This window comes from Marmota monax, unplaced genomic scaffold, assembly GCF_021218885.2.
Source record: "Marmota monax isolate L192 unplaced genomic scaffold, Marmota_monax_Labrador192_F-V1.1 WCK01_AAM20220418_F8-fsc00065, whole genome shotgun sequence".
In the NCBI taxonomy this organism is placed as follows: Eukaryota; Metazoa; Chordata; class Mammalia; order Rodentia; family Sciuridae; genus Marmota; species Marmota monax.
In genome coordinates, this window is record NW_026694038.1 from 7,610,907 (window position 1) to 7,638,505 (window position 27,599).

Consider the following 27,599-nt stretch of genomic DNA (forward strand, 5'->3'; position numbering starts at 1 on the left):
TTTTTTTTTAATTTTTTATTGTGGGTTGTTCAAAACATTACAAATTTCTTGACATATCATATTCCACACTTTGATTCTAGTGGGTTATGAACTCCCACCTTCACCCCATACACAGATTGCAGATTCACATCAGTTACACATCCATTGATTTACAAATTGCCATACTAGTGTCTGTTGTGCTCCGCTGCCTTTCCCATCATCCACCCTCCCCCCTCCCCACCTCTCCCCTCCCCTCCCCTCCTCTCTCTCTACCCCCTCCACTGTATAACCCTGAGGGTCTCCTTCCATTACCGTGCAATTTACCTTCTCTCTCCCTTTCCCTCCCACCTCTCATCCCTGTTAAATGTTAATCTTCTTCTCCTGTTCTTCGTCCCTACTCTGTTCTTAGTTACTTTCCTTATATCAAAGAAGACATTTGGCATTTGTTTTTTAGGGATTGGCTAGCTTCACTTAGCATAATCTGCTCTAATGCCATCCATTTCCCTGTAAATTCTATGATTTTGTCATTTTTTAATGCAGAGTAATACTCCATTGTGTATAAATGCCACATTTTTTTTATCCATTCGTCTATTGAAGGGCATCTAGGTTGGTTCCACAGTCTTGCTATTGTGAACTGTGCTGCTATGAACATCGATGTAACAGTGTCCCTGTAGCATGCTCTTTTTAGGTCTTTAGGGAATAGACCAAGAAGGGGAATAGCTGGGTCAAATGGTGGCTCCATTCCCAGCTTTCCAAGAACTCTCCATACTGCTTTCCAAATTGGCTGCACCAATCTGCAGTCCCACCAGCAATGTACAAGTGTACCCTTTTCCCCACATCCTCGCCAGCACTTGTTGTTGTTTGACTTCCTAATGGCTGCCAATCTTACTGGAGTGAGATGGTATCTTAGGGTGGTTTTGATTTGCATTTCTCTGACAGCTAGAGATGTTGAGCATTTTTTCATGTACTTGTTGATTGACTGTATGTCCTCCTCTGTGAAGTGTCTGTTCAGGTCCTTGGCCCATTTGTTGATTGGGTTGTTTGTTCTCTTATTGTCTAATTTTTTGAGTTCTTTGTATACTCTGGATATTAGGGCTCTATCTGAAGTGTGAGGAGTAAAGATTTGTTCCCAGGATGTAGGCTCCCTATTTACCTCTCTTATTGTTTCTTTTGCTGAGAAAAAACTTCTTAGTTTGAGTAAGTCCCATTTGTTGATTCTAGTTATTAACTTTTGTGCTATGGGTGTCCTATTGAGGAATTTGGAGCCCGACCCCACTGACTGTAGATCGTAGCCAACTTTTTCTTCTATCAGACGGCGCGTCTCTGATTTGATATCAAGTTCCTTGATCCATTTTGAATTCACTTTTGTGCATGGCGAGAGAAAGGGATTCAGTTTCATTTTGTTGCATATGGATTTCCAGTTTTCCCAGCACCATTTGTTGAAGATGCTATCCTTCCTCCATTGCATGCTTTTAGCCCCTTTATCAAATATAAGATAGTTGTAGTTTTGTGGATTGGTTTCTGTGTCCTCTATTCTGTACCATTGGTCCACCCGCCTGTTTTGGTACCAGTACCATGCTGTTTTTGTTACTATTGCTCTGTAGTATAGTTTGAAGTCTGGTATCGCTATACCGCCTGATTCACACTTCTTGCTTAGCATTGTTTTTGCTATTCTGGGTCTTTTATTTTTCCATATGAATTTCATGATTGCTTTCTCTATTTCTACAAGAAATGCCATTGGGATTTTGATTGGCATTGCATTAAACCTATAGAGAACTTTTGGTAATATCGCCATTTTGATGATGTTAGTTCTGCCTATCCATGAACAGGGTATATTTTTCCATCTTCTAAGATCTTCTTCTATTTCTCTCTTTAGGGTTCTGTAGTTTTCATTGTATAAGTCTTTCACCTCTTTTGTTAGGTTGATTCCCAAGTATTTTATTTTTTTTGAAGATATTTTGAATGGAGTGGTTGTCCTCATTTCCATTTCAGAGGATTTGTCGCTGATATACAGGAATGCCTTTGATTTATGCGTGTTGATTTTAAATCCTGCCACTTTGCTGAATTCATTTATTAGCTCTAATAGTTTCTTTGTAGAGCCTTTTGGGTCTGCTAGATATAGAATCATATCATCTGCACATAGTGATAATTTAATTTCTTCTTTTCCTATTTTTATGCCTTTAATTTCTTTCGTCTGTCTAATTGCTCTGGCCAGTGTTTCGAGAACTATGTTGAAGAGAAGTGGAGAGAGAGGGCATCCCTGTCTTGTTCCAGATTTTAGAGGGAATGCCTTCAGTTTTTCTCCATTCAGAATAATGCTAGCCTGAGGCTTAGCATAGATTGCTTTTACAATATTGAGGTATGTTCCTGTTATCCCTAGTTTTTCTAGAGTTTTGAACATAAAGGGATGCTGTACTTTGTCAAATGCTTTTTCCGCATCTATCGAGATGATCATATGGTTCTTATTTTTAAGTCTATTGATGTGGTGAATAACATTTATTGATTTCCGTATATTGAACCAGCCTTGCATCCCATGGATGAATCCTACTTGATCATGGTGTACAATTTTTTTTATATGTTTTTGTATCCGATTCGCCAGAATTTTATTGAGGATTTTTGCATCTAGGTTCATTAGAGATATTGGTCTGTAGTTTTCTTTCTTTGAAGTGTCTTTGTCTGGTTTAGGTATCAGGGTGATGTTGGCCTCATAGAATGAATTTGGAAGTTCTCCCTCCTTTTCTATTTCCTGAAGTAGCTTGAAAAGTATTGGTATTAGTTCTTCTTTAAAGGTTTTGTAAAATTCTGCTGTATACCCATCGGGACCTGGGCTTTTCTTAGTTGGTAGTCTTTTGATGGTTTCTTCTATCTCCTCAATTGATATTGGTCTGTTTAGGTTTTCTATATCCTCCTGACTCAATCTGGGCAGATCATATGACTTAAGAAATTTATCTATGCCTTCACTATCTTCTAATTTATTGGAGTATAAGGATTCAAAATAGTTTTTGATTATCTTCTGTATTTCTGAAGTGTCTGTTGTGATATTGCCTTTTTCATCCCGTATGCTAGTAATTTGAGTTCTCTCTCTTCTTCTCTTCACTAGCATCGCTAAGGGTCTGTCGATTTTGTTTATTTTTTCAAAGAACCAACTTTTAGTTTTGTCAATTTTTTCAATTGTTTCTTTTGTTTCGATTTCATTAATTTCAGCTCTGATTTTAATTATTTCTTGCCTTCTACTTCTTTTGCTGTTGTTTTGCTCTTCTTTTTCAAGGATTTTGAGATGAAGTATGAGATCATTTATTTGTTGGTTTTTTCTTTTTTTAAGGAATGAACTCCAAGCAATGAATTTTCCTCTTAGAACTGCTTTTAATGTGTCCCATAGATTCCGATATGTTGTGTCTGTGTTTTCATTTATCTCTAAGAATTTTTTAATTTCCTCCTTGATGTCTTCTATAACCCATTGATCATTCAGTAACCTATTGTTCATTCTCCAATTGATGTATGCTTTTTCCTTCCTTCTTTTATCGTTGATTTTCAGTTTCATTCCATTATGATCAGATAAGATGCATGGTAATATCTCTACTCCTTTATATTGTCTAAGAGTTGCCCTGTGACATAATATATGATCTATTTTTGAGAAGGATCCATGTGCTGCTGAGAAAAAAGTGTAACTGCTTGATGTTGGGTGGTATACTCTATATATGTCAATTAGGTCTAGGTTATTAATAGTGTTATTGAGTTCTATAGTTTCCTTATTCAACTTTTGTTTGGAAGATCTGTCCAGTGGCGAGAGAGGTGTGTTGAAGTCTCCCATGATTATGGTGTGGTGGTCTATTAGACTCTTGAACTTGAGAAGAGTTTGTTTGACGAACATAGCTGCACCATTGTTTGGGGCATAAATATTTATGATTGTTATGTCTTGTTGGTGTATGGTTCCCTTAAGCAGTATGTAGTGTCCCTCTTTATCTCTTTTGATTAACTTTGGCTTGAAATCTATTTTATTTGATATGAGTATGGACACGCCTGCTTGTTTCCGAAGTCCATATGAGTGATATGATTTTTCCCAACCTTTCACCTTCAGCCTATGTATGTCTTTTCCTATCAAATGCGTCTCCTGTAGGCAGCATATTGTTGGGTCTTGTTTTGTGATCCATTCTACTAGCCTGTGTCTCTTAATTGGTGAGTTTAAGCCATTAACATTTAGGGTTATTATTGAGATATGGGTTGTTCTTCCAGCCATATTTGTTTATTTCTGTTACTAAACATTGTTTGTTTTCCTCTTTGATTGTTTCCCCCCCCCCTTTACTGTCCTACCTCCCACTGTTGGTTTTCATTGTTATTTTCCATTTCCTCTTCCTGTAATACTTTGGCTAGGATGTTTTGAAGAGATGGTTTTCTAGCTGCGAATTCTTTAAACTTTTGTTTATCGTGGAAGGTTTTAATTTCATTCTCCATCCTGAAGCTTAATTTCGCTGGATACACAATTCTTGGTTGGAACCCATTATCTTTCAGTGTTTGAAATATGTTATTCCAGGATCTTCTAGCTTTCAGAGTCTGTGTTGAAAGATCAGCTGTTATCCTGATTGGCTTGCCCCTAAATGTAATCTGCTTCCTTTCTCTTGTAGCTTTTAAAATTCTCTCCTTATTCTGTATGTTGGGCATCTTCATTATAATGTGTCTAGGTGTGGATCTCTTATGATTTTGCACATTCGGCGTCCTGTAGGCTTCTAGGATTTGGGATTCTGTCTCATTCTTCAAGTCTGGGAAGTTTTCTTGTATTATTTCATGGAATAGACTGCTCATTCCTTTGGTTTGGAGCTCTGTACCTTCCTGTATCCCAATGACTCTTAAGTTTGGTCTCTTAATGTTATCCCATATTTCTTGGATGTTCTGCTCATGGTTTCTTAACAGTCTTGCTGAGCTGTCTATGTTCTTTTCCAGTTGAAATACTTTGTCTTCATTGTCTGATGTTCTATCTTCTAAGTGTTCTACTCTGTTGGTAGTATTCTCCATTGAGTTTTTAAGTTGGTTTATTGCTTCCTGCATTTCTAGGATTTCTGATTGCTTGTTTTTTATAACCTCTATCTCCCTGTATAGTTGATCCTTTGCTTCCTGGATTTGTTTGCGTAATTCGTTGTCGAAGTGATCTTTCATTGTCTGATTTTGCTGTTTAATGTCTTCCTTGATACTCCAGATCATCTGAAGCATGTATATCCTGAATTCTTTATCTGACATTCCATCTGCTGCAGCTGTTACCTCTTCTAAAGTTGCGTTGACCTGCATTGCTTGTGGTCCTTTCTTTCCTTGTCTTTTCATACTGCTTGCGTATCTTTCCTGCAGGTGCGGGCGGCGGCTCTGCTCTCTCCTTATTCCAATTGGGGTGTCGTGGCTACCACGCCGGCAGGTCACTGGGCCTGTTCTGGGAGCTGGTGGCGGCTCTGTTCTGCCCCTACTCCAATTGGGGTGACGTGTCTGTCGTACCAGCAGGCCACTGGGCCTGTCCTGCTGGTCGGTCGCAGATCTGCCCACCTTTCGGGCACGAGTGGAGGCTCTGCTTTGCCCCTACTCCAACTGGGGTGTCGTGACTACCCCGCCTGCAGGATGCTGGGTCTGTTCCTGGCAAGGGAGGCGACTCTGCTCTGTCACTACTCCAATTAGGGTGGTATTTGTACCCCGCCGGCAGGCTCCTGGGCCTGATCCGCAGGTCTGTTGTAGGTCTGCCTACCTTGAAGGCGCGGGCGGCGGATCTGCCCTGCCCCTCCTACCACGCCTGCGGACCCCTGGGCCTGATCTGCAGGTTGATCACTGGTCTGCTCACCCTGCGGGCACGGGTGGCGGTTCCGCTCCACCCCCACTCCAATTGGGGTCACGTGACCACCACACCGGCAGGGCCTGATCCGGGCGTGGGATAAGGATCTGCTCTGCCCCTACTCGAGTTGGGGTGACGTGTGTACCACACTGGCAGGCCACTGGGCCTGACCCGCCAGGCTGTCACAGGTCTGTTTACCTTGCAAGCGCGAAGGGCGGCTCTGCCCTGCCCCTCCTACCACGCCCATGTACTACTGGGTCGTGGGTCTGCCCACCTGGCGGGTGTGGGTGGCGGCTCCGCTCCGCCCCCTCTCCAATTGGGGTCACGCGGTCACCACGCTGGCGAGCCGCTGGGCCTGCTCCGGGGGCTGGCGGCGGCCCGGCTCCTTCCCTCTGGCTCGAGGACAAATTGAGGAGACTCGGGTGACTGAGCCTCACCCCCCTTACCAGGAGACCAACTGCTTATGTCACCGCTGGTATTGATGAAGATCTCTCCTCCACCGCTTTCTGCTGACATCAGATCTCTGCCATGTTGGTATCCTATGCGAATGGCAGCATTTCGTTCCCCTTGCCAGGCAACCCAAGCAATGGGTGAGTCCTGACCTGCCCTCAGCAGGACCCGGACCGAGACACAGTTTCCGCGGGCTCCCAGCCCCGGTCCAGGGAAGTTCCGGGAGCCGGAACTCGGCCGCTCCGTGCTCGGTGTAAGCTCCTATAAGTGTAGGCTCCAAGAAGCAGCCCCCGCGGGCTCAGTTCCGGGAGCCGGAATTCGGCCGCCTAGTGTTTGGTGTATGCTCTGATAGTAGCAGGGTCCAAGAAGCAGCCTCCGCGGGCTCCGCAGCCCTGAGCCAGGGCGGTTCCGGGACGGTTCCGGGAGCCGGAACTCGGCCGCTCTGTGCTCGGTGTAAGCTCCTACAAGTGTAAGCTCCAAGAAGCAGTCCCCGCGGGCTCAGTTCCGGGAGCCGGAACTCGGCCTCTTGGTGTTTCGTGTTTGCTCTGATATTAGCAGGGTCCAAGAAGCAGCCTCCGCAGGCTCCGCAGCCCGGAGCCAGGGCGGTTCCGGGACGGCTCCGGGAGCCGGGACTCGGCCGCCCCGCGCTCCGTGTTCACTCCGATAAGATCAGATTTTAAGAAGCCCCCAGGCGCTGAACCCTAGCAATCTGTCTGCAAGCCGCAGGCGAATTGCAGCCTGAAATTACCTGTTCTATGGCTGAATGAGCTGCGGTCAGTCAAAAACAGGTGTGGTGACGTCAGTTTACCAACATGGTGGCTGCTGGCCTCCTCTGTGGTCTGACCGGTGTGGAGAACCGAGATGGACCGCTTCCTTCCCCGTCTCGAACCCAGAATTCAGCCCTGAGTGCGGTGCTTGCGCGTCTGGCAGAAACTGCAGCGCTGTAACCCTGCGTCTCTATCCCAGCGCGCCTTGCAGACTCTAGCCGCGGGGCGATTCGCTGAATAAGCAGTTTTACCCTCCGTGCGACAAACCTCTCGCGTTTGAGTCCCCGTAGCCGATCCTCATGCGATGGAAATCCTTCCTCCAGGTTCCGGCGCACCCCACTATTGCTGGAAATTCCCAACAAGATATCCTTCAGCCGTCCTGACTTGTCACACTCCCACACAGTGAAGCAGCACACGGGGGTAATGCACTCCCCTCGCCGCCATCTTCAAAACTCCTAGCCTGGTGTTTTAGTCAGCTTTTTCACTGCTCCAACTAAAAGACCTGAGTAGCCAACTATAGAGGAGGAAACGTTTATTTGAGGGCTCACAGTTTCAGAGGTCTAAGTCCATGGACAGCTGACTTCATTCCTGAGGGCTCAAGGTGAGGCAGGACATCATGACGGAAAAGCAGAGAGAAACTCCACTTGCCAGATACAAATATATACCCAGAGCCACGCCCCAATTCCGACCTCCTTCAGCCACACCCTACCACTTCAGTTACCACTCAGTTAATCACTGATTGGGTTAAGACTCTTACAACCCAATCATTTCTCCTCCGAACTTTCTTACATTGTCTCACAGGTGAGATTTTGGGAGATACTTCACATCCAAACCATAACACTTGGGTTTCAACTCTCATGAGTAGTATCAGCAACTAGTAGGAAATGAGTTGCTTAAAAAGTATCTTTTGTGGACATGATGAGGCCATTTCTAGACTTTGATATTGAACTAAAGACTTAGATCAAAGGTACTTAGGTAGTTTACAGAATGTACAATAAGCAGGAAAAATATACCTAGGCCATGTAAAATTATTATCACCACACTAACCAAACTTCTATGATAAATTTCAGATTCTCATGTAATACTTTGATCTGTTGTGACTTTTGCTGTATTTTTGTTGTTGTTGTTTTTTGTTTTGTTTTGATTTGGATTACCCGGGCTTGAGCCTCAGGACTTCTTTACCACTGCTCTACATCTCCAGTTCTTTTTATTTTTATTTTGAGACAGGGTCTCACTAAGTTGTCAAGGGCCTTGCTAATTTGCTGAAGTTGGCCTTGAACTTGCAATCCTCCTCTTTCTGCCTCCAGAGTCACTGGGATCACACTGCTAGATTTTGCTATTTTTTAAACAGAGAAATAAGACTCGATTTACAAATAATATATTTACAAATAATAATATTCCTAAACTTTCTTTCTGTAATCTAATAACTTAATAAATTAATTATTGTTCTCCATTATTTACAAAACAGAAAATGTTTTTATTGCAGGAAAAAAATAAAAGTCATCAAACTGTTTTTACTATCTTTTTACCTCATTAGAGATGACTGTTCCAGAAAGATCTAAAGATACCAAGGAAAAGATGTTTACAATGTATTCAATTCCTTGGTCAGTCAACTGTTCACAATTTCGTAAACTCAAGTAGTTTAAATTACGGCAGCTGAAAGAAAGCAGCACAAAGAATTAATTTCAGCTTTCAATCACATCATCAGTATTGATTTCTTCATGTAAAAACTATTGGGAAAACAAACAGTATTGAAACAAAGATTTTTCTTTTCTGAACATAAATGTAAGACTAAAAGTAGAAAATAATTTGGCATTATAGAGTTAGATAAAAGAAAGATTATTATATAAGACTTTCTTTTTGTTTCACATTACAAATTTTAACAAATATATATATATACATATATATATATATATTTAAAATACATATATTTTTTTAAAAATATATGTACAAAATACTACCATGTATGTACCACAATGAATAACCACTAAAAGTGCAAAGTTAAGTTCCCCACTTAATTATTATAAGTTTGCTGCAGGAATTGAGTTTCATCCTTGGAGAACACAAGACCTCTGCCAAGAGGATCAAAATACTCCTTGGGAAATGCTGGAGTAAAAGTTAGCATGTAAACAACAACAGTACAGAGAAATCACACTTATCTAGATTTTCATTACTTTATGAATAAGTCCATTTCAAACTTTCTCTTAGGTGACAATAATAAGAAATATAAGATGTAATCAAAAGATTAGTTCAATCGTGACTTTATATTTGATTCGGTTTCACTGAGGATGTGAGGATTGGATTAGCTTCTGGGCATGTTCTCCAAATGGCTAGAGTTTTTTATTTTATATCTAACTATGATCTCTCCTATTAGCAAATATACAATTACTAATGTATATGCTATGTTATTAAAGATTGCTTTATCATACCGCTCTGATAGTTTCACAATAGAGGCATCACCCAGTTGCATACAGTTACTTAAATTGAGCTCTCTTATCCTTATGCTTGAAGGGCCATCAAGAAATTGCCTTAGTCCCACATCACCGATCCTGTAGAATAGAGTGAGAAAATCTTCACTTATAATTCATATGTATATGAATATATACATATACATATATGTAGGTATTAAAGTAATAATTTCTATAATCAATATATTTTAAAAATCAAAAATAATATCTGTACAGTGGTATTTTGTTAACATTATAAGACCAAATTTGATTATGTAGCATTTAATGTAATAGAAAAGGTATAAATGATAGTGATGGAACAAGTATTAATAAAAACATTATTTGCATTCATTTGTTCATTTAATTAGGTGGCATAAATATTAATAACACAGATAGTCTTTTTCTCCCAGGTTAAAATGTGATCAGGTTTAACAAACCCACTGATGATTTTTGTAAAAGAAAAAGACCAAAATTTAGTAAAGGGAGACCCAATAGATACAAACTATTGCCACAGTCTTGAGGAATTTTCACAAAATATAAGGTCAATTCAGCTGGATTGGAAAATCAATAGATGACCTATGAATTCTTGCCTTCTGAGTCAGAGAAAACCTGTTTCTGGAAGAAGACCTTGACCTCAACCTTCCAACACCGTCCTAATCAGAAACACCCAGGTGTCAGCCCTCCCTACCATATGTCAGCCCTGATTCAGAAATGAATGAAGATCTATTTGGCCCAGCTCTCTGTCTTCCACTGGGACTCCTATTCCTAGTTTCAGATACCACCAATTCCTTCTAAAGACCATTTTAGGAAATAAACCAAGACAGAAGATTATATCATTGTAAACCTAAGAGGTGTTTTCACACACAAACCTACAGGTAGGTGTACAGCCAAGAACAACATTGGGAGCATTACAGGCTGGTTGCAGACACCTTCTATACCCTCCTTTTGGTCAGATTTGCAAAGAACTGAGCAGTAAAGGCAGAAGGTGATATCCTGTTGAAGCTAAATGGGCTGTATTAGTAAATAATACCCTGCCCATGGACATATCTTCCACCTGGAATATGAGAGGGGAACAATGCCAGTAACTGGGAAAGCAGTTGAGGGCCTAGTGAGGGGGTTGGGTAGGGGATAGAGAGAGGAAGAGATTCCAAATACAACAAATCAACTTATCCATTGGCAAATACCAGGATTGGAACATTCACTGAGAAATGTTTTCACTAAAAACAAAATATAGCACAAGATTTGTAAGACTGAGAAATTACACCTCTGGAAAAGATTTTAAGAAGAAAACAGAAAAGCATTACAGTATTTTTTTGAGGAGGGGAGAAGAGGAGAAATTAATAGAGAGAACTGGCTAAAATAAAAATGGCCTCAGATACATTCTGTAATGAAAACATGGCTGCTGGAGATAAGAAAGATGGCAAAGAAACTAAATAAAAATAATAACCTAATTTAATAAGAATAATAACCTAATTGAAGGTATCAAGACCAAAATTGATCCTTTAGGAAGTAGAGAGTATATTTTAAAACTTCCTTTGGAATGCTAAATATAAGGATGAATGATTTAAAATAAACAAGATAGAAAGTAAAGAACCAATGTTCAACCTTTAAATAAAGAAGATTCTTGGAGATGGAAGATGGCAGAGTAGAGTAAAGCTGCATTCCAAGCTGTATTGTATGTGGAACCAAAGCAACAGGTGTACGGATTCTCAGTGAGGTGGGTAAAAGAGGGATTTCATTAAAATTTAATATTGGACACTCAAAATGTCTTAGGTACTCAGAAATTTGGGTAAAATAAAAAAGAAAGAATATATTGGAACCAACCCAGGGGTTCCATGGGTGACACCAGCACAAATTCACCAGAGAGAGAGCAGGGGGAAATAGAATTTGGGTACAGAAAAACCTGAGATCAAAATGCTGCCTAATCTTAGCTGACCAGAGACTGCACTGTATGCTGGTGCTTAAAAAATGGGCTCTGTATCTCAACTGGCCTATGAGAGCTGAGGTGGAGCTATTTGGGGGGCAGAGGCCCCTGTGGAAACTGCAGGACCTGGGAGATTAGGAAAACAAAAAACAAACAAACAAAACATCAGAGTCACAATATCCTGGCAGGTGCCTATTGAGTAACCTGAGGCTGAGTCTAGCAGACATGAGTAATAAAACAGGTGTAAAGTAGACTCAACCCAGGGGAGGAGTTCAAGTTAGAAGGGTGAAGGGGAGCCAAACTCACTTCTCCTTTGTGTCTGCTGGCTCACATGACCAGCTGAAGTGGGCTGGAAGCCTGAGAGAATAGGGGTAAATACAGTCAGGGACTAAGCCCAGGAAGGCTATGCTCTTGGGCAGCCGTGAGTAGAGGATCAGCACCACTGCCTCACAAGTGGATTTCTTGAGAGGCTCCTGAGAACCACACCTATATCAGAGAACAACTATTGTCTAGCCCTAGGGGTGGGTCAATCTAGTCTCTCTAATTAAGGAACCACCCAACAAACTCCTGAGACCTGATTAGACCTTAGCCCCACTTGCTGGAACTCCCCTCATATAATGCTTCAGAAACTATACCCTGGGAATACAAGGAACTGATCCACATGGACAAAATGCCAACTGACAGTACTTCCTAACCCATCCTACTGGTAAGTAGGAAGGCTGACTCTTATATATCAAACAGCTTCAACCTTAGGCTGCTCCAACTAGTAGCCCAGAGAGAAACACAAAAACAGGAAGGGATACAAGAACTCTGGAACAATTTTACAAGACCAAACTTGAGAATCACTGGGATAGAAGAGAACATGGAGATACAAACTAAAGGCATAAAGAACATTTTCAATGTGATAGTTACATAAAACTTTTCCCACATCATAAATGAGATAGACATCCACATATAGGAGGCTTACAGGACTCCAAATAGAGCTAGTCAAATAAGAAGCTCTCTGAAAAATATAATGATCAAAATGCCTAACAAAGAAAATAAGGAAAAATATTAAAAGCCATAAGAAACATCAGTCACATTTAGAAGCAAACTAATAAGGCTTACTTCTGATTTCTCAGCTCAGACCCTAGAATCAAGGAGGGACTGGTATGAAATATTTTAATCCCTAAAAGAAAACAACTGCCTGCCAAGGTTACTATACCAAGCAAAACTCAGTTTCAAATTCAAGGAAGAAATAAACTGCCCAGAGAGGAATTGGCAAATAATTCCCAAGTCACAAACAGAGGAAATTCAATAGTAGAATAATCCACTTAATGAGAATCAAGACAAGGATAAAATATAGCAAAAAAATCAAAATTGCTGGAAACCACAAACACATATCCTTACTAACACTGAATGTTAATGGACTCAACTCCCCAAAAGACAGATTAGCAGAATGGATCAAAAACAAGATGCAACTATATGCTGTTTATAACAGACTCATCTATAGGCAAGATACCCACAGGCTGAAGGTAAAAGGATGGCAAAAAAATATTCTATACATATGATCCAAGAAAACAAGCAGGAGTAGCTATTTGCATATCTGACAAAGTGGATTTCAAGCAAAAATTAATCAGAAGGACAAAATCCACTACATCCTAGTAAAGGAAATAATACAACAAGAACATATAAAGATAATAAACATTTATGTTCTAATATCAATGCACCCAATTACATGGAAAAAATACTTCATGACATTAAATCCCACATGGACCTAACACAATAATTCTGGGTGATGTCAATATACCCTTATCTCAATAGACAGGTCATCAAAACATAAAATCAACAAAGATATCACCAACCTATAACACTATAAATCAGATGCACCTCATAGACACTCAGAATATTCCACCCCTAAGTTGCTGAATTTACCTTCTCTAGCTGCACATGGAACTTTTTCCAAAATAGATCATATTCTAGGCCACAAAGCATGTTATGGTTTAGATTTGGTATCCCCCAAAAGCTCACATGTGAGACAATGGAAGAAGGTTCAGAGGAGAAATGATTGAGTTATAAGAGTCTAAACCCAATCAGTGAATTAATCCCCTGATAGGGATTAACTGAGTAATAACTAAAGTGGTAGGGTGAGGATGTGACTGGAGGAGGTGGGAACTGGGGCATGGCTTTGGGGTACATATTTGAATCTGGCAAGGGGAAACCTCTCTCTCTACTTCCTGATCAGCATGTGAGCTACTTCCCTCTGCTACACTCTTCACTTGAGTCCCAAGGAATGGAGTTGGCTGTCTATGGATTGAGACCTCTGAAACTGTAAGGCCCCACATAAACTTTTCCTCCCTGACAGTTGTTGTGGTTGGGTCCTTTAGTCACAGTGGCAAAAAAGCAGACCAAAACAGAAATTGTTGGGTTATTGCTGTGACTAACCTGGCTATATGGTTCAGAAGCTTTTTGAGATTTTGGAATTGATGGGAAGAATTTTGAGATGCATAGCAGTGCAAACTCGAAATTCTTCAGATTGTTGTAAGTGGAGCTTAATGGCCAAAGTAAAACTAAGCATGAAAATGAATCAGGAGGCATCATAATACCTGATCTGAAATTATACTACTGATCTGTCATAACAAAAACAGCATGGTATTAGCATCAAAATAGACACAAAGACCAATAGAACAGAATAGGAGATAAAGAGAAATCTTCATACATACAGCCATCTGATATTTCACAAAGGTGCCAAAAATATATTTTGTAAGTTTAGCCTTTTAAACAAATGATGCTGGGAAAACTGGGTACTATATGAATAAAAAAGAGGTTACTCCTATCTCTTACCCTGCTCAAAACTCAAATCAAAATGGACCAAAGACACAGGAATTGGACCAAAAACCTTGCAAGTGCTAAAACAAGGTCATCACTTCATGATCTACGTGTTGGCACAAATTTCCTTAACAAGATCCCCAAAATGCAGGAAATGAAGAATCAGGAAGTGGGATGCCATCAAACTAAAAAGCTTCTGCACAACAAAGGAAAGGATTAAGGCATGAAGAGACTGGGAGAAAATCTTGGCCAGCTACTCCTCCAATAGGGGATTAATATCCATTATATACAAAGAACTTAAAAAACAACCCTCAGAAAACAAATAACCCAAGCAAGAGAACTAAACAGAAACTTCTCAAAAGAAGAAACACAGATGGCCAACAAATGCACACACACACACACAAAAAGTTCAACATTTCTAGCAATTAGGGAAATGCAAATCAAAACTACACTAAGAGTTCATCTCACTCTAGTCAGAATGGCAATGACCAAGGATATGAGCAACAATAAAGCTGGTGAGGTTGTAGGGAAAAAGATACACTTGTAAATTGTTGATGAGACTGTAGACTAGTACAACCACTTTGGAAAGCAGTATGGAGATGCTTTAAAAACCTAGGGATGGAACTACCATATGATCCAGCTATCTCACTCCTTGGTATTTCTCCCAAAGATCTAAAATTAATGTACTACAGTGATACAGCCACATCAATGTTTATAGCTAAATTATGGAATCAATCCAGATGCCCATCAATAGGTAAATGGATTAAGAAATGTGATATATAATGTGTGTATATATATGTACATATGTACATATGTGCTATATATACATGTATACATACACACACAATAGAGTTTTATTCAGCCATAAAAAAGAATGAAAATATGCCATTTGTCAGTAAATGAATAGAAATGGAGAATATCATGCTAAGTGAAATTAGCCAAACTCAGAAACTCAAAGGTCAAATGTTTTCTTTCATATGCAGAAGAGTAAAATAAAGAAAGGAAGAGCAGTAAAGGGTAACATAAGAACCAATCAAATATAAATTAATAGCCATGTGAAAGAAGTCTAGTAGAGTAAAGAGAATGGGAGAGGGGAGGAAGGATAGGAGGGCAAAGAGGGAGAAAAAGGGGGATCATGAACTGAAATCAATTTCCAGGCATGTATGAGTTTGCTGGGATGAACCCAACCACTATGTATAACTATAAAGCTCAACTTTAAAAAAAAGAAAAAGGGAAAAAAAAGATTCTTGAGAAATATTTAAGAATAAATTCTTTTAAAATTAGTAACTAGAGGTAGTAAAAACTTTTCAAATAGACAAACATAATTCATATATTTAAAAGACAAAAGCCAAAATGTAAAATATAAGTACAAATAGTTTGCAAATAGAAGAGGCAAAAGAAGACCAAATGCATTAGTTTTATAATAATTATAAATGAAAATACTCATGATTAAAAGAGATTCTCAGACTGGTTTAACAAACAAAACTAATATATAAATAAATTATCTATAAGAAACACATTAAAAATAAAATGACACCAAAAGCAAAAATGTTGCAAAGATGTATTAGGCATATATAAATAAAATGAATACAGTAATGGCCCTTTTATTCTGAATCAAAATGCCATGGTAGTAAAAATAGTGATTAAATTAACAACTGGGCTTTTATGGTAGGCAAAGAAGAAAGAGGTTTTTTTTAAAAAAAAAAAGTGCAATAGACTAACCAATAGACTCATTTTCATTTACAGACAAATCTGATGAATATCATTATGGTTTCACAGATAATTTTTGGACCCTTCTAGTACTCCCAAACTTGTGGACAAAACTAGAAATAAAGCACTCAAATGTGGCTAAAATATTAACAATCTGGTAATTTTATATTGATTAAAACTATCCTCACTGAAGATTATTTTATTAGATTTAGATTCCTGGGGGTCACACTTTTTCCCCCCTTCAAATGGTGTACAGAGAAATGGTATTAGGTAGGGAAAGTCTCACTATATTAGATATTAAAACATATTCCAAAGCAATAATAGCAATAGATAATATCTATTGAGTACTTATTAGGTGCCAAATACTATTTTAAGTACTTCATATTAACTAATTTGATCCTTGAAACATTCCTATGAGGTATATATTCTTATTTTGCTATTTTTCAAATAAAATACTACACAGAATTAGAGGATATATAAATTAATGGAACAAAAAGAGAGCCTGTGAACAAATATGTGTGTATATATATATATATATACATATATATATATACTGTACACATATGTGCATATGCACATATACATGCATGCAAGTGTGTGCATACACATTTATATTATACCCAAGAGGAGCTCAAGAGTCAGTGGAAAGGGTTTACTTAGGAAATGATCCAAATCAATTAGTTCTTCAAACCTAGTTGTGTACTAAAATCAGTCATGTTGTTTTTTAAAAAAATATACACTAGCTGAGGTTCCACTGCAAAAAAAATCAGATATCAATAGCTCTTGGACATCTGTAAGTTTTATTCAGCTCCCCCACCATGAGTCCCATGCTTTGGGATTTTTACTTTTAAATCATATACTATATTCTTTTTAAATTATTATTTTTTGTTACTAATTCCTAAGTTAATTGCATTTTAGAGAGTGAATATAGCTTATTGATATCAATGGTTTAGATGTTGTGGGAACTTGCAATACAAAAATTTCATACATTTTTTAAAGAACTAATATGTCTTTGATAAAAATGCATTTTCTTGCCAGGCACAGTGGAACATGTCTGTAATCTCAGTGGCTTGGAAAGCTGAGGCAAGAGGATCACAAGTCCAAAGCCAGCCTCAGCAACTTGGTGAGGCCCTGAGCAACTCAGCAATACCTGTCTCAAGATTAAAAATAAAAAGGGCTATGAATATGGCTCAGTAGTTGAGAGGCCCTGGGTTCAATTCCTGGTACCAAAAAACAAACAAACAAACAACAACAACAACAAAAAAAACATATTCTTTGACTCTCAAACTTACTGTTTCAGGTGTATCTTCTATAGGTGAATTAAAAAAATCTAATCTCAAACTGATATTAAACCTTTGTCTTTTTACCCTGGGTTATACACTCATTTTTTTCCATGTCTTTCCCTCTGCTGTTATTTCTTCACAGTTATCTTTCAGCTCCATTCTTCTCTCCGATATGCTGATTAGTATATCCTTTGAGTTTTTTTCAATACCTGTACTTTTTTAATTTCTGAAAGGTTTTTTCTAACCTAATAATTTTATCATATTTTTTGCCTGCTCATATTTCTGACTCCATTATTTATTTCTTAAAACATTTCATAAGTAGTAACTTTGTAGTAATTTAATATACTGTGTCTGATAATTCCTATGTATGAATTATTTGTATGTCAAATCTGTTTTGCTATTTCTGGTGACCCATTCTCCCAGTGGTTCATAACTTTGTGTATTTGACAATCTTTAATGGTGATCTTAATGTCTATTCATAGAAGCTTTGTATTAATTTCATCCAGGATCCTGGGCGCTATCTACCTGAGATCACCTTGTCCAACTTGAATAGGACCAAGGCCCTGTAGAAGTCTCTGATTCTGCTTCCCTAATCTGAGTCTTGCTCAAAGTTGATATTCTCAACAGCAATGTTGATACAAACATTTATGCTCAGGGTAGCTTAACCTTTTATGTTTGCTTGCTATTCACAATTCATCTCAGTAAGTCTATTCATTGAGAAGGTCGGGCAGAATCAGGGGACTTGGGCCTATTGGATATTTTCTTACTCTTTTTGGGCTCAGCAATGTACTGAAAATATATTTTCTAAAGGGTCTAAATTGTGGCCAAAAAAAGCTCTTTGAAATGTCCTGTCAACTATACTTTGAAAGCAGAAAATATCCATTTAATTTAAAATTAATTTTGAGCTTGGTAGCTTACATTTGGAATCTATCTCAGCAAATGAGAAGGCTTGAAGATTGCAAGTTTGAGAACAGCCTCAGCAATTTAAAGGGGCCTAAGCAAACTAATGAGATCATGACTCACAATGAAAAATAAAAAGGAGTTTGCAGTCATGGTGCCAGTTGAAGCTTCAATCATCTGAAGGCTTGACTGAGGCTGGAGGATCTGCTTCCAAGTCCACTCGTTTGGCTATGAGCCATAGGCTTCAGTTCTTTACTAAATATGCCTCATTTCTTAATCCATGTTTTTTCTCATCCCAAATGCTTATGTCTACACCAACCCCCTGTCAATCTATGCTGTGTCCCCACTAAAATAATAGGAAACATAGATTAAGATTTTTGTGTAGTTTAGCTTATTACTCTGACCTGTCTTGTATGTGTTTAAATATTATCTAAACCTCATTGTAGATAAAATGCTATTTTGATCTACAATGTCATCATCTGGCCCTGTGAAACTGTGAGAAAATTTACACAGGCAAGCTGCTGCAATATTTATTAAAGTAGAGGTTCATCAAGAATTTGATCATTGTTTATCTGAAAATACCAAGGTAGCAGCCCAATACTATGGCCCAGCTAAAGAAAGGGTTTCAGTAAGAACTTACTATCATTTGTCAGAAAACCCACATAGGAGAAATCTAACCATTAACAAAGCTTGCAGTTAGATTGGTTCCTCATAAGCAAGTCATAAAGTCCATTTGGTAAATGAACCTGTTAACTGAACTAGCTATGAGAACCTTGGGTAGGAAAGATAGCCCCAAACTTCATTGAATCTTACAAGGGTCCACGATTCCTCATATCCTGAGCTCTCTCTGACAACTTCCCTGCAACCCCATGTAACTGGTCTGGATCCAGTGTCTCCCCTTTGGGTTACCAGAAAACTCTGCTCTTCCCTTCACATTGACACTTGGACTACTCACTTTCATGTTTACCCCACCAACCAATTTGCTTCTTGATGGGAGAGACAGACATGTCCTAGATAATCAGTCTTTCTTGAATATTCAGCTGAATGCCTTCTTACCTTACACAGTTTGCTAAATTCAACACAGTCAGTTGCTTCAAAGGCGAAAGCGACTTGAGGCTGCCATCAGTTAGTCCCTTACAGTCCACCATGTAAATGTGATTGATATTTGGATAATTCTTGTCTATAAATTTGAAACATGCATCGGTAATCCTTTTATTTCCTGCTTAAAAGAAGAAAAAACAAGTACTATATACATAATGCCACAAGAATAAAAGTAAAAAATAAGGTTGAACCACATTTTTGATATCACAGACCTTCAAATCGGATCTTTCTGAGGTCACAAGTAGAAAGAGCTTTGAAAGCACAGTCAGAGATATGTGGTGAACCAATGAAAACCACTGATGTAATACTTTGGCACTTCTCAACTAAAGCCTTTAAGAAGAAAAAAAGATGATTAAATAAATTAAACATAGTATATAGAACAAATTTAGCAAGGCAGTGATGTCATTTTTTTCTCTCGATATTTATAGAGTCACAGCACCTATTTAATTTCCCTAATTTCAAAAAAATGGGATTTTTTTTCATCATATTTTAACATGCTCACATTTGAGTAATGTAGAGGAATCGGAATTATATCATGTTACAAGATTATGAGAAAATGAAATGTTGAAAAAAATTTGGCAGTTTAACATAGAAGATTAAATTGAAACTAAGCAAGCTTGGACCTGGTTAGTACTTGGATAGGAAAATTAAAGTTAAAATTTTAATTTAGGCTATAACAGCACTGAAACAAAAATATCCTAACTGTGAAGCAAGGTTTCTTAGGATTTTTAAGGATTTAAATTTAAATGTTCAAATGTTTCTGGAGGGGTGTGTATATATGTGTGTGTGTGTGCGTACGCATGTGTGTGTAAATTTTTTAAATTATTTTCTTACTATTAATTAATTAAAATGAAAAGTCAATTTACATTTTTCAGTAATTCAAGCCATTATCTAATGAGACTGAGAAGAAAATGCACTTTCCACTACCTACTTTCACACAGTTGTCCGTCAGAGTTGGCATATCATTGATGGTCAGATGCATAACTTTAGAGCAGCTGTTTGCAATGTTCCTGAAGCCTTGGACTGAAATCTGAATTGCACAGAGTAAAAAAATTAAGTGGAAATCACAAGAGAACCGATTAGTATGGCCTCTAACAAAACCCCAAGATATTAATAACCAAAGGTATGTCATCATTTTGTTGCTGTTTTAAAACTGAAACCATAAAAATATGGCACATATAACGGGAAGAGAGATTCTAGTCTTGATCTTTTCTTTATTATATAATGTTTTTATGAGGTGAAATTCATATAATAGCAATAAATTAAATAATTTAACCATTCATAATGTTGTGTAAACACCACCTATATCTAATTCCTAAAATTTTTCAGCAACCCAAAAGGAAACTCTGAAGTAGTTATCCCCTACAGTTGCCTCTTTTCTCAAAGAGAAGCATCACTGACCTGCCTTCTGTCTCTATGGATTGACCATCTGTGAATGTTTCATATAAATGGTATTACACAGTATGTGTCCTTTTGTACCTGACTTCTTTCACTTAGCATAATGGTTTTGAGACTTAACTACACTGGAGCATGTATCAGCACCTCATTCCTTTTTATGGATTTATTACTTTTGCTAATAGTCTGTCACATGGATATATTACATTTTGTTGATCCATTTGTCTGTTGATGACTATTTGGATTCTATATTTTGAACAGTTTTGCTATGTGTGCACACCTATTTACTTGAGTAGCAGTTTTCAATTCTTTGGGGTATGTCTAGGAGTAGAATTGCTGAATTATGTAATTCTAAGTTACGTTTTAAAGGAAACACAAAAGTTCCTTCTACTGTGACTGTACCATTTTACATCCTTACCAACAATGTAATTTCTACAATTGCAAATGAAAGGTTTGAATTTCTCCACATCTTTACCAACACTTATTTTCCATTTTTTTCTCAAGAATTTTCTAGAGGATTTGAAGGGACACTTAACATTGTCATTTTAATTTACATATCCACAATAATAATAATATTGAGCATCTTTTCATTTGTTTATTAGCTATCTGTATATCTTCTGTGGGAAAATGTCTAAGTCTTTTGCCTATTTTTAAATTGGACTTTTTTGTTATTGAAGTGTAAGAATTCTTTATATATTCTGTATACTATACCCCTATCAGATAATGATTTGGAATTATTTTTTCCCATTCTGTAGATTGTTTTCTCATTTTAAAAAATGGTGTCTCTTATGAATAAATGTTAATTTTGATGAGTCCAATTGATCTCTTTTTTTGTTCATGCTTCTGATATCATATCTAAGAATTCACTGTCAAATCTAATGTCGTGAAGATTTACCCCCAATATTTTCTTCTAGGAGTTTTATCATTTTACCTCTTATATTTAGTTAATTTCTTTATTTGTGTGAGGTAGGGGTCCAACTTGTACATTTTTTGGCGTGTACACATACAGTTGTCTAAGCACCAATTATTAAAGAGAATACTCTTTTTCCCAAATTGTCTTGATACCCTTGTCAAAAATTAACTAACCATAAGTATATGAATTTCTAGATTCTCAATTTTATTCCATTGATCTGACTTATGTCTGAACATTGGTCTATATTCCATATGTCTGTACATATGCTAGTATTATACTTTCGAAAACTATAGCTTTATAGTACTGATTTTTTTCTTTTCAGTTATCATTATCTACATTAATGTGGTCTGGCAGTGGTAGAAAGTGTTCAAAATAATGACAGATCAAAATATCAAAATATTTGCCTATGATAAATAACCTTAAAATAACTTGTTTTCTTAGGCTCTATTTTCTATAACAAATAGACATAGCTGGAACATCAGATGGATGGCATTCAGCTTTAGTGATGAGAAACCGAAACTCTACCCAAGAGCAGATGGAAGAGGGAACCCCCTGAAATGCTATCTTCACAAAAGCATGGCAGGGAGAATGAAATACAGCAACTACAATGGACCTCTTGGGAGACCCTTGGAGACCTCAGGTGTATCATCTCTCAACAAGGTTACTTCCAAGGTTCTGTCATCAAAGCCTCCACCTATTTAAAATGACTAGTCAAAAGTTAGGGAACTGAGGACCACATCTTCAAAACAATCAAAATTCATCTCAAATGTCACTTACTCAGGAAGTGTCCTTGACCCTCAGATTAGAACAGATTGTCGCCATACACTTAGGGTTAATTCCCCTCTACCCTAACTCCCAGAAGGGTATTTACAACATTAACTAAGTAGATAATCAAGTAATATTATTACACGAATAAGTAGGAGAATGTACAAATAAATTCGGAGAAATCTGAAAATATGGTAGGTTCTGTTGCCCAACAGACACTGACAATACCAGCACACAGTCAAAAAGACCAGGGAAGTTCTTGAAATCAGAGACAATCATGCAGACTTGAGTTGGAGAAGCTACAACCAGACTTTTGGGTATATGTATATTTCAGACAATTTTTCTAAAGAACCTTTTGGAAATTATACTTCTAAAACCTGAAAAAATGTATCTATTCTGGCCTAAGAATTAATCATGGACAAAATAATCCTAAGGAAATAGAGTTTCACCCAGAAATTTATGGACAAGGATACAGTAATGCGTGGCTTAATGATAGGGATACATCCTGAGAAATATGTCCTTTAGATTTTGTCATTGTATGAACATCATAGTGTTCTGACATAAAATAAGATTGCTATAATATCACTATGAGATAGCTGTCTTATATTCAGTCCGTGGTTAACCACAACATCATTATGCAGTGCATGGCTGCATTTATCACAGAATTATGTAGTGGTAAAAAACTAAACCCAAACTAAAAATTAGAAATGCATTAACTAAACTATAGAAATCCATCTGATGGAGTGTAATATAGTTAATACAAATGTTTTGATGGAATAACTGAGATCATGACTAGTTTTTAAAAAATAGTCGGTTACATAAAGTCTTGCTAATCAAAATGTGGTCCACAGACCACAGCATCAACATTACCTGTGAGTTCATTAGAAATGCAGAATCTCAGCCCACCACCTACTGACTTGGAAGCTGCACTTGAATAGGATCCCCAGGCAATTAATTTGCACATTACAGCTTGAGAAGTACTAATCCAGAGGAAATAAGTAAGTAGAAAGAAGATGTATCAGTCAGGGTCTTCTGAGAAACAGAACCAACTAGGTAATATGTGGACATAGAGAGATTTTAAGGAATCAATTCATGTGAAAACAAGCTTCTATATTAAAGTTTTAAGGCAGGATTGCTTGCTCTTGGAGCAACTCGAGTCTTTACTTGTAAGGAATGACTTATTGGATGAGTCTACCTACACTATGGAGTGTAGTCTGCTTTACTCAAAGTCTAGCTAAAATGTTTATCAATCTAAAAAAAATAAAGAAGACTTCACAGAAGAATCTAGACTGGTGTTTGACTAAATAACTTAACACAATTAGACTAGACAAAGTGACACAGAAAACTAACCATCACAGACAGAAATGCAGTACACCAAAATGTTAACAGTGATTATTTCTGAAGAATGGTAACTTCTATTTTTCAAACTTTCTACAATGACCAGGTATAACCAGAAAAAGAAACAGAAAAAGCATCTTTTGGAAAAGGGTAGCATGAAGAAGACCTTGGGCCGTTTTTGAATCATACACTGCTACACACCTCTCTTTGTAGGGAAACTCCAAGAATAAATGGCACATAACTGTTTCCTATAATCTGTGCATCTTATTTTCCCCCAAGAGATGATACTATGTTATATTTTAAATTTCTTATTGTGTTGGACAACTATTAGGTAATGAATGAGTTAAATTGAGGAATATGACAAAGTCTGAGAAAGAGTGTAAAATTTGATTACAGGCAAGAATTTTTTTTCATTTTTTTCTTTTGAGACTGTTTTTTACTAAATTTTCCAAGCTGGCCTTCAACTTGTGATCAACTTGTGATCCTTTTGCCTCAGCTTCCCAAGTAGTATGCACAACTAGGCATAGGAAAGACTGAAAATGATTCCAAGTGGAAGGTAAAGCATAAGCAGAAAAAAAGCCACAGGAGTGCAGGCCTTGGATGAAGCAGCAAAAACACTCCTAAGTGATTAAGAGAAGTTTAGTAGGTAAGAAGATAGGGAAAGCTAATGAAAGACTCCATAAAGCAAGAACAAGGGAGTTTGTATTGTATTACCGTGGATTCTTGAGTAAATTTTCCGTAAGTTTTCCCAGAGAAAAGTTCAGGGGAGATGAATGAACATATAAAACCATGGCGAGCAGAGGAGAAAATAATGTTGGATTAGGAGTCAGCAGAGCTGGGATTGAGTCTCATTCTGCCTCTTTCTCATTTGTAACAAAGTGAACTCAACTACTCCAACTCTGAGTTTCCTGTTTATGAAACAGATATAGTATCTATTTTTAAGAGATTCTTGAGAAAACAAAGTAGGCAATGTATATAAAAGTGGCTAGTCTGTACAATATCTGTCCATGTAATATCAGATATCACTTTTCCTGTTATTGTTCTTCTGGGCACAATTTGCTCCCACAGAAAAGTCAAAAATCAAGAACCATGGGTAGAGGACCTTGAGAACTCATTGCAGTGCACTGCAAATAAAGAAATAATATTCAGAGAAGTTGTGTAATACATATTCTTTATTCCTCACAGTGTGTTCCCAGTGCTAAAAAGAGTGTCTGATACAGAGTAGATAACATAAATGCAGAATGTATGAATAAATTGTTTTAAACCACACAGCAATGGCAGAGCCAAGGCCAGAGACTACCTCTTCCCATTGTGACATAGGACTCCAAAAACTGTTGTTTTTGACAATACTTGTGAGTTCTACCACTTTATCCCAGGCCCTAGTCCATTCTGTCTGCACTGGTATATGAAATAATGGCTTCCACAAAATAAACAAACAAGATTTTCACTCTTAATGTCTTAGAAACATATTCATGACAACACATGTTTTATTGCATTCAAATGCACAAGATTTCCTGAATAAGGGGGAAAAATGATAGCAACGAGCAGCCACAGCTGGGTGATTCCTTGCATTGCAGCCAAAAATTTGGTGCTATCAACCAATAAGATTAGTTTTTAGGAAAGGGGGTGGAAGGAACCTCTGAGAAGAGACTTGTAGCTTTGTCCTGGCATGAAGTGCTTAGTTTCCCACAAAGTTTATATTAGAATATCCAGCCTCTGAATGGGTCTCAAACCTTCAGCATGACATGACAGAGTTGTCTGTGAAGGAAATGCGTTTTGTGTGAACCCCATGAAATGAAGACCAAATTGCTGAGCACCAAGGTCCAGCTCACATCTCTCTGCCACTCTAAGGTGGCAAGAAGGAGGAAAGGATTTACAACACCGATGATAACATTTCATCAACCTTCTTCTTTCCACTTCTGTTTTACAAACAGTGTCTCTGAATCAGTCAGTTTGGCAACACAGAAAAGATGTATATACGCAGGGCCAGACCCTCTATGACAGCAAGAAATATCCATCTTAGGTAGACATGGCCTGAGCTTCGTTTCTTTACCATTTCCAGCTGTTTCTCTCATTCTAACAGCACTGTATCCAATGACTAATGGGTAATGTAATGACTTTAGTCATATCCATATATCCTTCATGACCTCTTAGTGACCTTGAGCCTGGCTTAGCAAATAGAATGAATTACTGGAAAGAAACGCTTTCCTCCAAAACACTATGAAACATTCTGTTTTATTGCATTCAAATGCACCCCAAGCATCTTCAATAGCAGTATTTCCCATACTGTCTGTGCTAAGAGGGCTTCACAAGCTCTGAAATATTAGAAGGCTTAGTGATTGTCCTCTTGAGGTCCTGCCAATTCTCTTTGAACAATCCTATAGTTTCCAGGTCTATACATTCCTCCTGACCGCTCCTACTTCTACAGTCTAAAATTGTATATGTTCACTAACGCCTTTCTACTAAGTAGCCCTTCCTGACCAACTCCAATAGGATGATATGGTAGTTATTTATGCACATGTTCAATATCCCGGAGGAGGAACATGGACAGCATCTTAGCATCATCCTTTATAGTAAACACAGTGCCTGATGCAGAGGATGGTGCAAGGATGCTTTGCAAATAGACCAAGTGGTTGTTGAACAAATTGTTTGTAGAATGTAAATTAGAATTAGTAGTTCTAAAGAGGATGGTGGTCGATACAGCCAGTTGTTAAAAACCAACATATTTATCTAAAAACATCATACAATCAAACATAGAAAAAGTTTCATTTTCTGATGTGAGTGAGGAGCTAGAACACAACATGAGTGAAGCCTGCAGATGCCAGGAAGGCGAGTGTGCTGGCCAATGCTTGTGTGCATTCACTGCACAATGACTCAGAGCTGCAACCTGCCAGAAGCAGGCTGGACCATCCTAAACTTTTGTCATTCTTGTCTAGGACACACTATCTTGTTCTTTTCCTTACCAGTGGCCAAATAGCTCAGAGCTTCCCGTGGATTATAATGAAGCTTCATGTCTTTAAAAATTGAATCATAATCCTGTTATACTTCCTTCTTGCAACACAATGAGCCACAAAGCTAGAGTAGCAAGTTTGACTAGAGTAGCAGGCTGGATGGTGGCTTTACAGCTACCACATGCTTCACCAGGTCCAAAGACCAAAACAGTTTTGAGAACAATTCATGAAATTCTGTGTGTAAGTCACTTCCCAAGATAGGGAACAGAGAAGACATTTAAGTAAGTATGGTTTTCAGAAAACATGAAACATTTTTTTTCAAATCTTTTTTTCAGGAGTGGGAAACATGATCTTACTCTTCTGAGACTCATCATTTTGTCATCTGATTCTTCAAGATCTAAAAATTGATACCAGATGTTTCAATTTTGCTACTTAATATAATAAAAATCTTTATACATCTTGACTACAAAGAGATTATATTAAGCTCGGGATGTTAAACAATAGGTGTTTGTTTCTTTATTTTTATTTTTTTGTTCTTTTTAGTTATACATAATATTAGGATTCATTTTGACATAATCATAAGAGCATGAATACAGTGTGCTCTAATTCAGTCCCTGGTACTTCTCCTTTCCTACCCTTCTCCATCCCCCTATTCCGTTTACTCTATTCTATTGATCTTTCCACTATTATCGTTTTTTTTTTTAATTAGTGTCTTATGGATACACATGATGGTGAGATTCAGCATAGAGTTATGTTCAAACTAATTATAAAAACCATTTAAATTCACACATCTTATTTACAAGATGGATCAAAAAGTTTTCATAGATTCTACAAGTTTTTTCAACACAAGTTGAAGTGTGGTTCACAAAGGACTATGTTAAAGCATCCCTTTAAAAGGGAAAATGAGGTACAAGAACTGAGCCAAAACAGCAGAAATGGCACTGTGATTTTTTTTCTGACTGATTTTCCACTAGAACTCCTTATTAAATGACACTTAACACTACACCGTATTTTTCAAACCCAAAATGAATATTTTTTTCATGATATGCAATATAGCACTTC

At 37.7% G+C, this 27,599-nt stretch overlaps 1 protein-coding gene across 1 annotated transcript in view; it reads right to left on the reverse strand.

The window, feature by feature from the left end:
* Fbxl13 (F-box and leucine rich repeat protein 13) overlaps window positions 1–27,599 on the reverse strand; it is a 210,281-nt gene that overhangs the window by 54,954 nt on the left and 127,728 nt on the right. Inside the window, exons 13-17 of the mRNA XM_046464167.2 lie at window positions 20,107–20,205; window positions 19,388–19,505; window positions 19,131–19,293; window positions 9,432–9,551; window positions 8,532–8,658 (exon numbers count right to left, since the gene is read on the reverse strand). Coding sequence (XP_046320123.1) covers window positions 8,532–8,658; window positions 9,432–9,551; window positions 19,131–19,293; window positions 19,388–19,505; window positions 20,107–20,205 — 627 coding nt within the window. The remainder of the gene's footprint in view (window positions 1–8,531; window positions 8,659–9,431; window positions 9,552–19,130; window positions 19,294–19,387; window positions 19,506–20,106; window positions 20,206–27,599) is intronic.